This window comes from Kogia breviceps, chromosome 5, assembly GCF_026419965.1.
Source record: "Kogia breviceps isolate mKogBre1 chromosome 5, mKogBre1 haplotype 1, whole genome shotgun sequence".
Classification (NCBI taxonomy): Eukaryota; Metazoa; Chordata; class Mammalia; order Artiodactyla; family Physeteridae; genus Kogia; species Kogia breviceps.
This window is the reverse complement of record NC_081314.1, coordinates 12,249,430-12,264,972: the sequence shown is the minus strand read 5'-3', so window position 1 is coordinate 12,264,972 and position 15,543 is coordinate 12,249,430. Positions and strand designations below refer to the sequence as shown.

General features: G+C 34.7%; 1 protein-coding gene across 5 annotated transcripts in view; it reads right to left on the bottom strand.

Moving 5' to 3' along the window:
- The window catches only part of XRN1 (5'-3' exoribonuclease 1), a 99,106-nt gene that overhangs the window by 50,238 nt on the left and 33,325 nt on the right, over window positions 1–15,543 (bottom strand). For all 5 annotated transcript variants that reach the window (XM_059064925.2, XM_059064924.2, XM_067033627.1 and 2 more), the window contains exons 16-23: window positions 14,373–14,542; window positions 13,259–13,379; window positions 13,064–13,162; window positions 8,821–8,924; window positions 6,306–6,437; window positions 3,204–3,366; window positions 2,386–2,499; window positions 172–270 (exon numbers count right to left, since the gene is read on the bottom strand). In XM_059064925.2, coding sequence (XP_058920908.1) covers window positions 172–270; window positions 2,386–2,499; window positions 3,204–3,366; window positions 6,306–6,437; window positions 8,821–8,924; window positions 13,064–13,162; window positions 13,259–13,379; window positions 14,373–14,542 — 1,002 coding nt within the window. The remainder of the gene's footprint in view (window positions 1–171; window positions 271–2,385; window positions 2,500–3,203; window positions 3,367–6,305; window positions 6,438–8,820; window positions 8,925–13,063; window positions 13,163–13,258; window positions 13,380–14,372; window positions 14,543–15,543) is intronic.

Here is a 15,543-nt window from a genome sequence, read left to right as displayed (position 1 = left end):
TTTGAGCACAGATTCCACTTATTTTTAACTAATACTAGATGTAACTGTGAGAGAATTTAATCAGTGTTAAAAAAATATTTGCAATAATTCAAAGGAGGTACCAAAAATATCCTTCTAACATTTTTAAAGGTAATCAATTCTAAATTAAATAATATGGACTACAGTACTCACATGCTGGTTTTGTATTAAAGCATCAAGATTGGGTTCACATGGAATACTGAAAACCACACGAATCCTGCCCTCTGTAATCACATCCCCTGAATCCTGAACCTTGGAGGGGAAAAAAAAAAAAAAATCACAGTATGTTTTAGTCTCTTTCACTACATTTTATTTACTTGTTTTTCTACTTATGTGAGTAGTGTTTATTATTTCTGAAATACAGTAAGACAATAAAAGTAGATAGTGGAAATTTTCTTCGAATTTGTAAGTGGATATGCTTATATTATAAATTTGAGTCATTGCACCTTGCTTTAACCAGTTGTTAACCAGCCTTTTTTTAAAAAATTAACTTTAATTTGAAAATAATTTCAAACTACCAGAAAGTTGCAAAAATAAAACAAGTCGAAGAACATTTACCCAGATTCACCTATTATCGACATTTAACTCCACTTAACATTTGTGCTCTATGTGTTTATTTACATACACATAATTATTTTTTGAAACTTTCTGAGGGTATATTATATATATCATGTCCATTATCCCTAAATATTTTGGTGCATATTTTCTAAGAAGGGTATTTTATTATATTCCACAGTACGGTTATTAAATACATAAATTTATGACATAATACTTTTATCTAATCCACTGTCCATATACCAGTTTTGTCAGTTGACCTAAAAGTGACCTATATTTATAGAAAACTCTTTACTCCCTCTACTACAGGATCAGGCTAGGATCAGATATTGCATTTAGTTGTCATATCTCTTTAGCCTCTTTTAATCTAGAATATATCCAGAGCCTTTGTCTTTCACACACTGACATTTTGAAGAATAGCGTTCATTCCTCCCTTTCTACCCTGACTTTTTAAAAACATTTCTACATTTGGGATTTGTCTAGTGCTTTCTCGTGATTAGGTTAATGTTACATATTCTCAGCCAGAATAGTGCACAGAGGATGTGTCCTTTGTAGGGTATCCCATCTGGAGGTACATCATGTTCATCTGTTCCTCACTGTTATATTAATTTTGATCATACAATCAAGATTTTGCTCAATTTCTTTACTGTACAATTAGTTTTTGTTTTCCTTGCAACTAAATAAACAATCTGTGGGGAGACACTTCCTAAGACCATGAAAATATCTTGCTCCTGATCAAAAATTCCCCTTAGATTTAGCTTCCAATGACGACTGTTGCCTGATTCAATTTGAATCATAATGCTTGTTAAATGATGGTTTTCCAACTCCCTCATTCCCTCCACAATTATCCCTGACATGATAATATAAGCAAAAGTCTTTCCTTTCTCCATTTATTTACCTATTTATTATCACTATGGAATCATGCATTCCTATTCCCCACCCCTGATGGTTTATAATTCAACATGTACTCGATTATTTTGGTACTTAAACAGTCCCAGATTTGGCCGGTAGGAGCCTCTTCAACCTGGTTCCTGTGTTTGTGATATGCTCACATCATTCTTGTGAGTACCTCCTTGCTTTCCCATATAACTAGTAGTTCTAGGCTCATCTTGTACTTATTCTGCCTCAGCCCTGTAATCAGCCACTTCTCTGAGAAGGCCAGCTCCTTTTAGTGGGATATGGTGTTAGAGATCAAGATCGGAGTGTTACATGCTACCAGGGTATCTTTGCTTCCAATCCTTATGAGCAAATAGGGCTAGAAAATATATGTATGTATGTATAGGCACATATGCATTCACATATCTACAAACATACATAAATATACCCATATACATGTGCCTATATACATACACATACACACGTATAAAGTATTTCAGCAATCATGAGTTCACATTAATACCTCCAATTCTAATCTGTCCCCACAGGTTCTTTCTTGCATTCTCCTGTTCTATGCTTACAAGTACCTTTTCCCATGTGAGAGCTGGAGTTCCCCAAAACATCAACACATTTATAAATTCATCAACCTAATAATACATTGAAAATAATTTCAGAATTGCTTCATCCATACTACAATAAATAAACCTATGAAAAAAGAGATTAGAATCTGAATTCTTCTTCCACCACCTCCTGATCTGTGTGCTCAACACTAAAGATATATAGCCAAATATTGTGTTTATAAATTAGATGAATGAACTCTTTCTTTTTTCCCCTTCAGTATTACGTTTTATTTTATGCCTAAATGAAGAGAAGCTAAATAGCTGTATTAACTTGAAACCATAAAAAAATTTAATTAGTACAATAACAGGTACTAACTTCTCCAGTGCATCCATAATAGGGTGTTCCCAGCATAAAGACCATACTTCTAGGAGGAAACAAGTCATCCAATGTTTTAATATTGGAGAAACGGGAGTCAAAAGCTCGGATGTCCTATGTAGAATGAAATATAAAAGTGAATCATTTCAGTCAAAATTTCTATAGACTGCATATCAAGATTTTTTCCTATGGGATTATGACTATGCTGTCTACAAATGTCAAATGTAAAGATTTTCTACATAACAATACCAGAATCTAAAATTTATTATCTCCTTATATGCCAGACACTCTTCTAGGTACTTTACACATTTATTAGTTCATTTCATCCTGAAGACAACCATCTGTGGCAGAGACCATTACTAGCCCCACTTTACAGATGAGGAAACTAAAAGCACAGAAAGAAGGTGATGTTGCCCAAGGTCATATGGCTAAGAAGTCAACTCCGTCAGTACTCGTAATCACTATGCTATACTGTTTCCCCCAAATTACATGATCACTACATGCATTTAAAAAAATTTGCCCCCTTACAACATCTAAGATCACAAACACAAAAGCAAATGCTTTTTGTATTTACTAATTTATTTAAAGCAAAGTTTTTGTGAGCATAATAAATAAATACAAAAGAAAAGTCTCCTAACCTTGCACAGAATGAGTGTCTGAGCATGTTATACTCCTTTTAAACACTACAGTATTTTGCAAATTATATTAAATAATAATATCTATTATATATTGCTGCATATTAATATAATATAGTGTTTTCTTTATACAGTGTGCAACAGTGTACATTAAGATAGAATTGAGACCTGATGGAGACTTACTTGGACAATAGTTTGATAAACAAATGGAAGAATTTGTTTTGACCACTGTTTCTCTAGACGGACTTCACCATTTTGATTTACTTGATATTTACGACCTGTGAGTAACTGACCATATACAATTGCAGATGTTTCATTTATTATTATTCCTTTTCTTCTCAGGTAGCTCGAAGAAAAAATAAAAAAGAAATATAGATGTGTATGAGTGTGCATATATTCTAAGATGATAATCATCATTCAAACTACCAACTCATAATCAAATGCTTAAATAAACTTTAAATAAATATGCTAGCAGTTCTGAGAACCTAACTTAAGACTTTTTGCATTATCCTGTGGCTACCTTTTCCAAAGTCTGTAAGATTAAATAAGAACTCATAAAGTTGTAAGAAACTCTTGTGTTTCATACCCACTAGGCTGGCTATAACAAAAAACTGAAAACAAGAAGTGCTGGGGGACTTCCCTGGTGGCACGGTGGTTAAGAATCTGCCTGCAAGTGCTGGGGACACGGGTTCAAGCCCTGGTCTGGGAAGATCCCACATGCCGTGGAGCAACTAAGCCTGTGTGCCACAACTACTGAGCCTGTGCTCTAGAGCCCTTGAGCCACAACTATTGAGCCTGTGTGCCACAACTACTGAAGCCTGTGTGCCTAGAGCCCATGCTCTGCACCAAGAGAAGCCACCACAATGAGAAGCTCATGCACTGCAACAAAGAGTAGCCTCCACTCACCACAACTAGAGAAAGCCCACGCATAGCAACAAAGACCCAACGCAGGCAAAAACAAAAAAAAGAAGTGTTGGAAAGGATGTGGAGAAACTGGAACACTTGTATACTGTTGGGAATGTAAATCAGTGCAGTCACTGCGGAAAACAGTTTCATTTCCTCAAAAAGTTCAACAGAGAACTGCCAAACAGCCTGGCGATTCCACTCCTAAGTATGTAACCAAAGAACTGGAAACAAGTAATCAAACAAATATTTATAGACCTATGCTCATAACAGCACTATTCACAATAGCAAAAAGGTGGAAAGAAGCCATATGTCCAACAGATGAATGCATAAACGAAAGGTGGTATATCCATACAATGAAATATTTGGCCATAAAAAGAAATAAGTATTGACATATACTACAATATGTATGAACCCCCTAAACATGCTAAGTGAAAGAAGCCAGACACAAAAGGTCACATATTATGTGACTCTATTTATATGAAACATCCAGAAAGACAGAAAATAGAGATTGACAAGGAGGGGCATTCAGTGGGCCTTTTCAGTCTAAAGTAGGGGTTGGCAAACTATGGTAACGGGCTAAATCCAGACTGCCTCCTGTTCTTATAAATAAAATTTTACTGGAACACAGTCAATCATTTATTTAATATCTATGGCTACTTTTATGATATAACAACAGAGTTGAGAAGTTGTGATAAAAACTGTAAAGTCTACAAAGCCGAAAGTATTTACTATTTTGCCTTTACAGAAAAAGTGTGCTGATTCCTGATCTGAAGATACAATCATTCTTCATCTGAGGGATATTTTCTTATCTCCTTTCCATTTCCTCTTTCTAGAACTCCTATCAGATAGATATCAGAAATTCTGACTATATTATTTTCACCTCTTTGTGCTTTTTGTACTATATGCTGAAGGAATTCCTCAGCTTGATCTCTTAGCTCACTGATTCAGTTTTCAGTATGCCCATATTACTATTCAGACCATCTACGGAGCTCATTATAGAAATCATAATTTTATTTTCATATATGTGTTTATACAAAAATATATGTATTATATAATATATACTATATGTAGTTACATAGTATATAGTTAAATAACATTATTATATATACATATATTTTATAGAGCAAAATTAAAATTATGGTGAAAAAACCAGATATGTTCCCTACCCTTATGGAGCCTACTATCTATGAAAAGAGACTTAAAGTAACCACACTCATAAATTTACTATTATGATTCTATTTATGTGCTATAAAAGAAAATTCAGAATGATGTGAGCTATGACACGGGTATCTAACTTACACTATTGGGAGGCCAAAAATGCTCCACTTCTCCCCCTGACAGCTATGTCCATCTCCTTTATGTTGGATAGCATTTCATGGTCTTTTTACATATTTCCTGTTTAATCATCTTTGAATAAGGATATTATGGCCTGGTATTAGCTCCTATAATTGTAGAAGAGGTATCTCCTTGAGTTCCCATTTATCAATGGATGCTACTACAGTTTAAACAGGAGGGCTGATGGATATATATTTATAACACCATTTCATGTGCCACTGCCAGTTTCTATTATTCTGTTTTGGTTTAGGGAATTCTAGTGTTTGGATGAAAAAGGAGAGGTACTGTTAGGGTGGGATCTTAGGACACAAAGCACCCTGAAAATTAGCATTCCAAGGAGGGTTAGCTTCTTCATTACTTAGTTGGTATAGACCTTGAATTTCTGAATTCAGAGCATAAGGGACTTGGATATAGGGAGGGTAGGGGAGTAGGGAGGAGGGAAGGGTGAAGAACAAAGGAGAGTATGTTCTCTCTTTTTTTTTTTTTTTTTTTGTGGTATGCAGGCCTCTCACTGTTGTGGCCTCTCTCGTTGAGGAGCACAGGCTCCGGACGCACAGGCTCAGCGGCCATGGCTCACGGGCCCAGCCGCTCCGCGGCATGTGGGATCCTCCCGGACCGGAGCACAAACCCACATCCCCTGAATCAGCAGGCGGACTCTCAACCACTGAGCCACCAGGGAAGCCCTACCCTCCTATTTTTATTAGTTACATGTGGCCAAGAAATTCAATGGCCTTATGGTTAGTGAAATTAACTCTCAAATTCAGGCAACTTATGAACTGTGTATTCCTAGTGTAAGTGATTATGTTTTTTCTTTCTTTTTTTTTTGTATATCATGAAGTATTTTAGTGACAAACTGGGCAAGGCTCTAACTGCTGCTAACCAGATGTTATTTTAAATTAGAACTCATTACTTTTTTGGACCATAAAATGAAAATGCAGTCAGTATTCAGAGTAATCACACTAAGTGGAAAATAAGTTAAAAAATAAGTACATTAGACCACCACATTCTAGTTCAATGACATTAAATACTATTGATGACACTCACTATTCTGAAATTCCTTGTACTTCTTTTGTCCAGTTAGATTGTTCTTTGTCTCCAAGATGGACCACTTTAGAGGGTGGAGCAGTTCTTCCCAAATAAAGCTTCTGTGTTCCTGCAGGTTCTTCCAAGTAAAACCTTAAAAATTAAAATTATATTACCCTCAAATTTGTGGTTTAATATAGAGTTCTAGTAGTGTGAGTCTTCAAAGTGAAAAGATTTCTACATGGTATAACAGCAAAAAACCGAAAAACAAAAAGCCTCCTTTTTTAAAAGTGTAATATGAATTTCAGAACAAACACTTGTAAAATATTTTAATCAATTTAAAACAAATTACTATTCTTTCTCTATAATAAATTAAACTAAATACATAATAAAAATATAAATTTTTAAAGAATTAACTCTCAAATTCAATAAAGTAGTTTTGCTAAAAAAGTTTAACTTGATTCTAATCAATACCTAACTCCCAGTTTACAGGAAACATGTGGGATGGAGGACCAACTTAAATGACACTAAGAGGAAACAACTAGGTAAATTCAGAATTCTACAAAATAACCAGCTTGGACTTTAAGAAAAAAGGCAGGGAAGTAAGTTTAGCCAGGTCCTAGGATATAAAATCAACATACAGAAATCAATTATATTTCTATATACTAGCTGGGGAAACTGAAATTGAAAACATAATACTATCTATAGTTGCTCCAAAAAATTTTAAATACTTAGGTATAAATCTAACAAAACACATACAGGTTCAGTATGCTGAGGAAACAAAATAGTGATAAAAGAAATCAAAGATTAAAATAAATGGAGAGGTAAATGGATCTTCATTTATCCATTTGGATCAGAAGACTCAACATAGTAAAGATATCAAATCTCCACAAATTACAAGTTTAGTACAATTCCTATCAAAATTTCTCAAAGATTTTTATAAATATAAAAAAATTTATTCTAAACTATATATAGACAGGCAAAGGACCAAAAACAGTTAAAATAATTTTGAAAAAAAAAAAAGTAAGGAATCGCTCTACCTAAGGTTAAGACTTACTACATAGCTACAGTAACAAGACAATGTGGTGTGGGCATAAAAAATAGACATAGAGAGGGCTTCCCTGGTGGCGCAGTGGTTGGGAGTCTGCCTGCCGATGCAGGGGACATGGTTTCGTGCCCTGGTCTGGGAAGATCCCACATGCGGTAGAGCGGCTGGGCTCGTGAGCTGAGCCTACGCGTCCAGAACCTGTGCTCCACAACGGGAGAGGCCACGGCAGTGAGAGGCCCGCGTACCGCAAACAACAACAACAAAAAATAGACATAGAGAAAAATGAAACAAAACAGAGAACCCACAAGTAGACCCATACAAATATGCTCAACTTATTTTTGACAAAGGTGTAAAAGCAAACTAATGGAGGAAGGAGAGTTTTTTCAACAACTAGTACTGGAGTAATTCAATATTCATGGGTAAATGTATGAAACTTGACCCAAACCTCATACCTTATATAAAAATTAATTCAAAATGGATCATGGATTTAAATGTAAAAGGAGAAGGTAAAACTATAAAACTTCTTGGAGAAAATCTTCTTTGGGACCTAGGGCTAGGTGAAGAGTTCTTAGACCAAAAGCACGATCCATAAAACTAAAAACTGATAAACTGGACTTCATCAAAAAGGCAGGGGAACTGAATTTTGATGATTAAAAAAGAATGTTCAAGATTCATACTGGCACTGACTTCTCATCAACAAAATTATGCAACAAAACACAACTGAGATACATTTGCAGAGACCTAAGGAAAAAGGATTAGGCCTCTAACTAAACCTATGCATGAGAAAAACAACCAAAAAAACCTTTTGGATATGTAATAACTCAGAAAACATTAACATCCTCACATTTTCTCTGAAAAGAAAAATTACTTTAGAAAGTTCTAGACATGAAAAATAACAAAAGAACAAGATATCAGACCAAGTAAAAGATGACAAAGAATAGCTTGTCTAAATAATCACTGATAAAGTGATTGTGAACTTGAATAAAATATTAAGAAATTATTTTTAGAATAGAAGATACGTGTTTTTTAACACGTATTTAAATGAAACCTGGGAAAGGCATGGAAAAGGTAAGGTTACATATGCTATTTATTCTTGTCAGAAAGAAATATATTTGCTAATTTATATAATGATAACTGGTAGAAAAGAATTAGGATATAGAATTTCCAAGCTATTGAAAGGAAAAGAAGGCAAAAGGGAAAAAATAATATATGCATCTAAAATATGCATCTCAACATTGTAAAGCAACTATACTCCAATAAAATTTAATTTAAAAAATAAAATAAAATACTAATAAAAAATATGCATCTCAAGGTATGTACAATAAACTTTCAATAGTGGTTGAACCTGGAGTGGTATGATTAGAGGACTTTCATTTTCACTACAGAGTGTAAATATTTTACAATTATTATATCAGTTAAAATGTATGAATAAAAGCCAACAAATAGCAAAGCACATATAAACTTTAAAAATTATAAATAAAATCTTACTTAGTTTCTCCATCTGATACACCAACCACTCTAGCTTCTTCAAGATGAGGCCAATTAACAAAGAGAGACTTCCCAAGCACTGATGAAGCTATATTTTCTACACTCTTAAAGTAAAAGCAGAAAAGTTCATTCATGTTTTAGGTCCAAGAGAGAATTTTACAGAGGCAAAATTAAATAATTAAAACTGGCTTGTGTTTATAACAGTGTATTTAAAATCTATAAAACCATGCCTTAATAATTAAAACAGATATACAATGTTATTTGATGGCTCAGGCCAATTATTCCCTATTAGTAACTGCTCTTCTCAGCTTTATTCCCACTTAATTATTTCATCCACTTGAATTCAGTTTTAAAAATTTCTCTTCTCTAAGTTGTGCCTTTATTGCCAACTACTCTTTGTTTTTCTAGTACATTTTCCAGGATTTCTGTTCTTTTAGATTTTTGTTTTTTTCCCTTTGCTTTTAATTTATTTTTATTTTTAAATGTTTTTTGGCCACGCCACACAGCAATGCAGGATCTTAGTTTCCAGACCAGGGATTGAACCCTAGTCCCCTGCAGTGGAAGCGTGGAGTCTTAACCACTGGACCGCCAGGGAAGTCCTCCTTCTTAAAAAAAATAATAATTTTCAGTTGTTTTTACTTATCTGCCTTTCTTTATTCTTTAATTTATTATGAATCTGTGTAAGTTTACCAACTTTACCTTCCCCTCTGCCAATCTCTTCTTATTAGAAGGGAACTACGACCAACTTAAAAGTAATTTTCTGCAGTATAAACATCTCAACACTAGGAAGCTTGCCTCCTTCTCATTTTTTCAACAGCACTGGCAGTTATTAGTGAAAGACGGCCCACTGATTTTAATACTAAATGAAATTACTTGGCGAGAAAACAGGTTTCAGTAAAATCAAACAGAAGAACACTGACCTATAATGTGAGTATTACTGTTCACAATAATAGCCAACATTAGTAGAAATAATGTTTAGCAAGAAACCTAGGTTCTTAGTTCTGCTGCTAACTAGCTGAATGAATGTCCCTTTTCCAATCTCCATTTAAGGTTTTTAATTTGTAAAACTAATGAGCTGGATTAATTGCTTCACAAAATTCCATCCAGTTGTAAAATTCTATGATTCTATTATTCTCATGATTATCAGCTTATTTTTCTCATGGAAACTGAGAAAAGTGAAAAGAACAGCATAGATGTCTAGAAAAGGGCTATTATTATTTCATATCAAATAATCAGACAGCATAAAACAGAATCTAAAAAAATGTAATTCATTTCAGTTTGTGGTTGGTATAATTAAATAAGAACACTAGACTTATTTCAAGTTAGAAACCACGGGTCCAACATTGGGTTCTGCCTCTCTTCAGCTATGGACTCTTAGGAAAATCCTTTAATCCCACTGAGTCTGTTTTCTTTTATGAGAAGAAGTTATAACATCTACCTCACAATATTTATTTAAGGATAAAATAATATACACAAAAGCTTTTGTAAACTATAAAATGCTGCACAGTTGGCCCTCTGTATTCATGGGTTCCACATCTGCAGATTCAACCAACTACTGATGGAGAATATTTTAAAAAAACAAAAAGAAAAAAACTCCAGAAAGTTTCAACAAATGCTGGCAACTATTTACATAGCGTTTACATCGTATTTACAATTATTTATATTGTATTAAGTATTATAAGTAATAGAGATGATCTAAAGTATAAGGCAGGATGTGTGTAGGTCATATGCAAATATTACACCATTTTATATGAGACTTGAGCATCCACAGATTTTGGTATCAGTGGGGAGTTCTGGAACCAATGCCCCATGGATACTGAGGGACAACTGTATAAATATTCTGTATGAAATAATACCTTAAGTAAAAATTCTTAAAAGGAAACATTATTATTATTATTACTGTTGGTTAGACAACAACTCTGAGGTAGAAACTGAAGTTGAAATATAAATTTTGACTCACATTTTTTCTTTTCTTTATACTTAATCATTATTAGCAAATACTTCTTTAACAAATAGAGATGACTATTTTTATCCTTTTGGGGGTAACTTTTTATTTTATTTACTATATTTAGACATCTCTTACAGCGAACATGCAAAAGAATGACTATTCTGATAAATAAAGCAAGTTTCAACATTAAAACTAGGCTCCCTTAATTATCCTTTTCTCTTTCCTAGATTAATCCTTTCCCATAAGTCCTAGAAGCAATCCATTATTACTTCACATCCTTTCCCTCTACAGTGCCTTTAAGAGCTCCTTTCTTGGGCTTCCCTGGTGGCGCAGTGGTTGAGAGTCTGCCTGCCGATGCAGAGGACACAGGTTCGTGCCCCAGTCCAGGAATATCCCACATCCCACATCCCACATCCCACATGCCGCGGAGCCGCTGAGCCTGTGCGTCCGGAGCCTGTGCCCCGCAACGGGAGAGGCCACAACAGTGAGAGGTCCGTGTACCGCAAAAAAAAAGAGCTCCTTTCTTCTTTAGCTCTACCTCTCTTCTTTTGTACAGATTTGCTAAATGAGCTGCGTCTTCTTTACCTACAGTTATGTTTCTAGCCCTCTTTCCAATGATAAACTTCTTAACCAAGGGTTTAAGACCTGCTACCTCAACTTCCCACCTAACGAGTCCCGGATTAGTACTTAGGAATTAGACTTCTGCCTCCAACAACCTATGGGAATGGAATTCTCAAAGTCCAGTAATGATGCCCAAAGGACAAACTCACAGACCTTATTTTAGTTTCCACTCTTCTTGAACTGTATGTACCATCTACTCCATGCTTCTGTGACACTATTAAACATGGGAATTATTCTCTTTCTTCTCTGAACACTATGTAACTTTTACTGGTTCCTTTTCCACCCTTTCCATCCATGGGTACTTCCTCATGCTGGGGCCTTGAACCCTGAGAATCCCCTTTCTTCAAGGAAATGAGCCCCAAGGCCCCAGCCATCACTTCCTTGCTAACGCCCTACATATCCCTATTGCCTTACAAGTTCTAGCTCCAGGTATTCAACTGTGTATAAGTTGCCTTTCTTGACTGAAGTTTTTCATCTGAACCACAGAACACAAAAAACAATTTGACTACGTATTTCCCCAATTCTTCCAAGGATGGTACATAACTAGTACCATTCTAAATGCACAAAAGGTAAATTAATCTATTATAAACGAATGGATGACTTAGGGTAAGAGGGCTTAAACCTCTTGTGGGACCCTGCTGAGAAAGGCTGAAAGGGCAGCTCCAGTTAAATGTCCTAGCACCAACTTAAAATTCTATTACTGATCATTAATCCCCTCAAGCCAGTGCCTCTCCCATTTTAACTTCTTTAATCCAATAAACAGTAATTGTTTTTCAGTTAGTCTGATATCTAAGAGTGATTCATATTTAATATTTTCTTTCTCTTTTCATTCCCTATTTTTGAACAAATGATGAAACTTGTGAATTTTATTTAGTCTTGTTCATCTAGATCTATTACCACTTCCACAGTTTATATCCTTATTGTCTAAGGCTTCTATAACCACAAGCTCAACTTGCAGGCTTTTCCATTTTCTTCCAGTTCTTTTTTATGTACTTTAGTCTACTATATTGCCACGAAATTAATCTTTATGAAAATACCAATTTCAAGATAACAGTCATGAAAAAATAAGTCCAAACTCCTTAGCCTAGTATTCAAGGTCCTCCATAATCTGGCCTCAATCTGTTTTTTTTTTTTCTCAATCTGTTTTTTCAACCTTATCTTCTACTATTTCCCAACACAAGTCCTCTAATTCAGTCAGGTTTATCTATTCCTTCTCCTCAAATACATCACATTTACTCTAAAAAAAGAAAAAGTATTAAGAAAAATGTCAGACATACAAAAAGGTTAAAAAAATATAATGTATCACATTTATTTTTTTACTATAACTCCCAGTTCATGTTATTCTTTTCAACTGGAATACCTTTCCCCTCCTTTTTCCTCTTTGTGATAATTTTTCTTTTAGCACCCAGCTCAAGCCTATTCTCATCTACAGATCTGTACTTAATCTTTAGCTCACACAGCTCATCTCCTCTTCAAATTCCTACAGCATTTTTTTCCTCATTATGTCACAATTATACATGTCCTTTAATTTGTGTAAATGTCTTTACTTTATCCTTTTTTCCTGTGAACTTCTGGAGTTACTACATGTTATACCACTTTGGAAAACACGTTGCAGCTAAAACAGTTTTATGCATAATAAGCACCTAAGAAATATATAATGAAGAAAATACTTACAAGTTCATCTGATTCTGCATTCACTACGATTTCCAACATCATGTTTTCTCCACGACTGCTTTGCTGGAATACTTGAACCCCACTTTTCTTCAAAAAAAACTTTAAAAGAAGTCATAGAATTTAATTTTAATTTTTTCTCCACAATCACTTCACATTCAATAAAGTGAAAAAATTTTGAACTAAATAGTCACTGACTTTGTGTTTTATGTGTTTCAAAGTAGGAAATCCACAGAAATATAATGCCTTCTGGTCAACCCTGGTTATTTTGTTTTTGCTTATGTCTACACGCCAAGCATCTAATGATATTATTTTATACCTGGAAAATAAATGGAGGCATTTAATTTAAAATCCATACATTACAAGCAATCACAAGTTTTCAGCATTCCCTTCAGTATTTTGCAAGAGTCCTCCTTGCTTTTAACAGGAGAATTAACAATTTGTCCTTTAAGAGAAAGAAAATATAGAGCAGCAGATTCTTCGTTGCTATTGATCCAGACACAACCATGCCTGTAAGATACTGAGTGGACGTTCTCCCAATTAATTTAAAAAATATATATAATATAAAAAATATATAATATATATAAAATATATAAATTATATATGTATATATACATGATTTCTATACTAAAGGAACATACAAAACATGCTACAAATCTCTACATCCTCCATGTTCCAAAACCCAGAATGGAAAATAAACATTTTATAATGTCTATTTCATCTTTCTCTTTGCTTTAACAAAAGGAAAAAAAACTGAGAAACGTTTACTTTATCTGCAACACAACTGCCATCTAGATATTATCTGCAGAGAAGATGAGAGAAGAGAAAAAACAAAGGAGACATCTTAATGAGGAAGAGAAAGTAGAAATAGGTTTGAGGCAAGAAACAGAGGAGCTCTTTTATTTCTTGTTTTCCTTCTTTCCAGTTGGGTGGTTGGGGAGTATAAGAGGCAAAGTCATAGCATGTCAAATAATGCTGGGAGCAGACACTGGCAATGGAAACAAAAATTCATACATCCTCTTGAGGGAGAGAACAGATATATATGGGGGCGGGACAACTTTAACAGAAGACGAAAACAGAGAAGCAGAATTGGACCAAAGCAGAGAACTACAGAAACAACTGTGAGAGAGAGAGAGAGAGAAAGAGAGAGATGCTATGATCCTTGGCAAGTTGCATGCAACTCGTTATCAATTGACTACAACTGTCATAAATTATTTGTTAATTCTCCAAGTAGATATTCAAAAGCTTGCTTTTTGTTTTTTTTCTTTTTTTTTGAGCTCTCTGTTGTTGAAAAATTACCAAACAACATTACCTTGCACAGCATCGTCCTATGGCAGGGAACTTTTCTGGCCACGGAGAGGGGTACCTGAACTCTGTCTCGCTATCATACCAGCACATTAGGCACTCACTATGTTGGTTTCTTTTCCTCTCTTCTTTTTTCAGGGAGTGGTTGCATGTCTCCATGGCTTCCAACAATCGCTTCTGAATACAAAGATTGGAGAGAGAAGTTAAAAATACAAAAATTTTGTAATCTCAACAAATCTCTTCCCTCAGAATACAGAATTACTATTTGTGTTCTTGAAAAACAAAAATCTTAACTAATACAATTCTTTTCCATTTCATTACACGAAAAACTGATGTGCTATTCTTGTTTCAAAGGGCCCTAGAATATTGCTTGTCACTACAAATTCCTTTGAAACTATTACTCCAACAGCAATCATTAACATGTGGATAAAATCAGCAGAAGGGCTTCCCTGGTGGCTGAGAGTCCGCCTGCCAATGCAGGGGACGCGGGTTCGTGCCCAGGTCCGGGATGATCCCACATGCTGCGGAGAGGCTGGGCCCGTGAGCCATAGACACTGGGCCTGCGTGTCCAGAGCCTGTGCTCCGCAATGGGAGAGGCCACAACAGTGAGACGCCCACGCAAAAAAAAAAAAAATCAGCAGAAAATCAAAATTTAAATATGAATTGATTATAATTGTAATTACAATTTATCTTAATTCACTGCTCATTAATCTCTTACTTTACAAATTGTACAATGGGATAGGTATGTTCATCTTTCCAATTATCTTTTGTATTTAACATAATTCTAATCAAATCACAATGGTTTAAAATATTTCTTTTTAAAGGACAAAATGATGTTAGTGTTCATATTGGAAGGATGAACGTGTGAGCTGCAAAAAGTTACCAGGAACTTGTCTTACCAGATCCTATCACTTTTTATAAAACTACCTGTAAGCAAAACACTTAAGTATTGACAACACAAGAGACCCACAGACCAGAAGAACAAAACAGAGTTCAAAAACAAATCCAAATCTATGTCAAACATGGCATTTCAGATATTTAAATAATGTTTTTGTCATAACTAGCTATCCAGCTGGGAGAGAAAGCACATATACTTTCCAATATCATACCGTATACAAAAGCAAGTATCAGAGTAATGAGACAACAAAAATAATGGGAAAAAATCTAGGAGATTATTG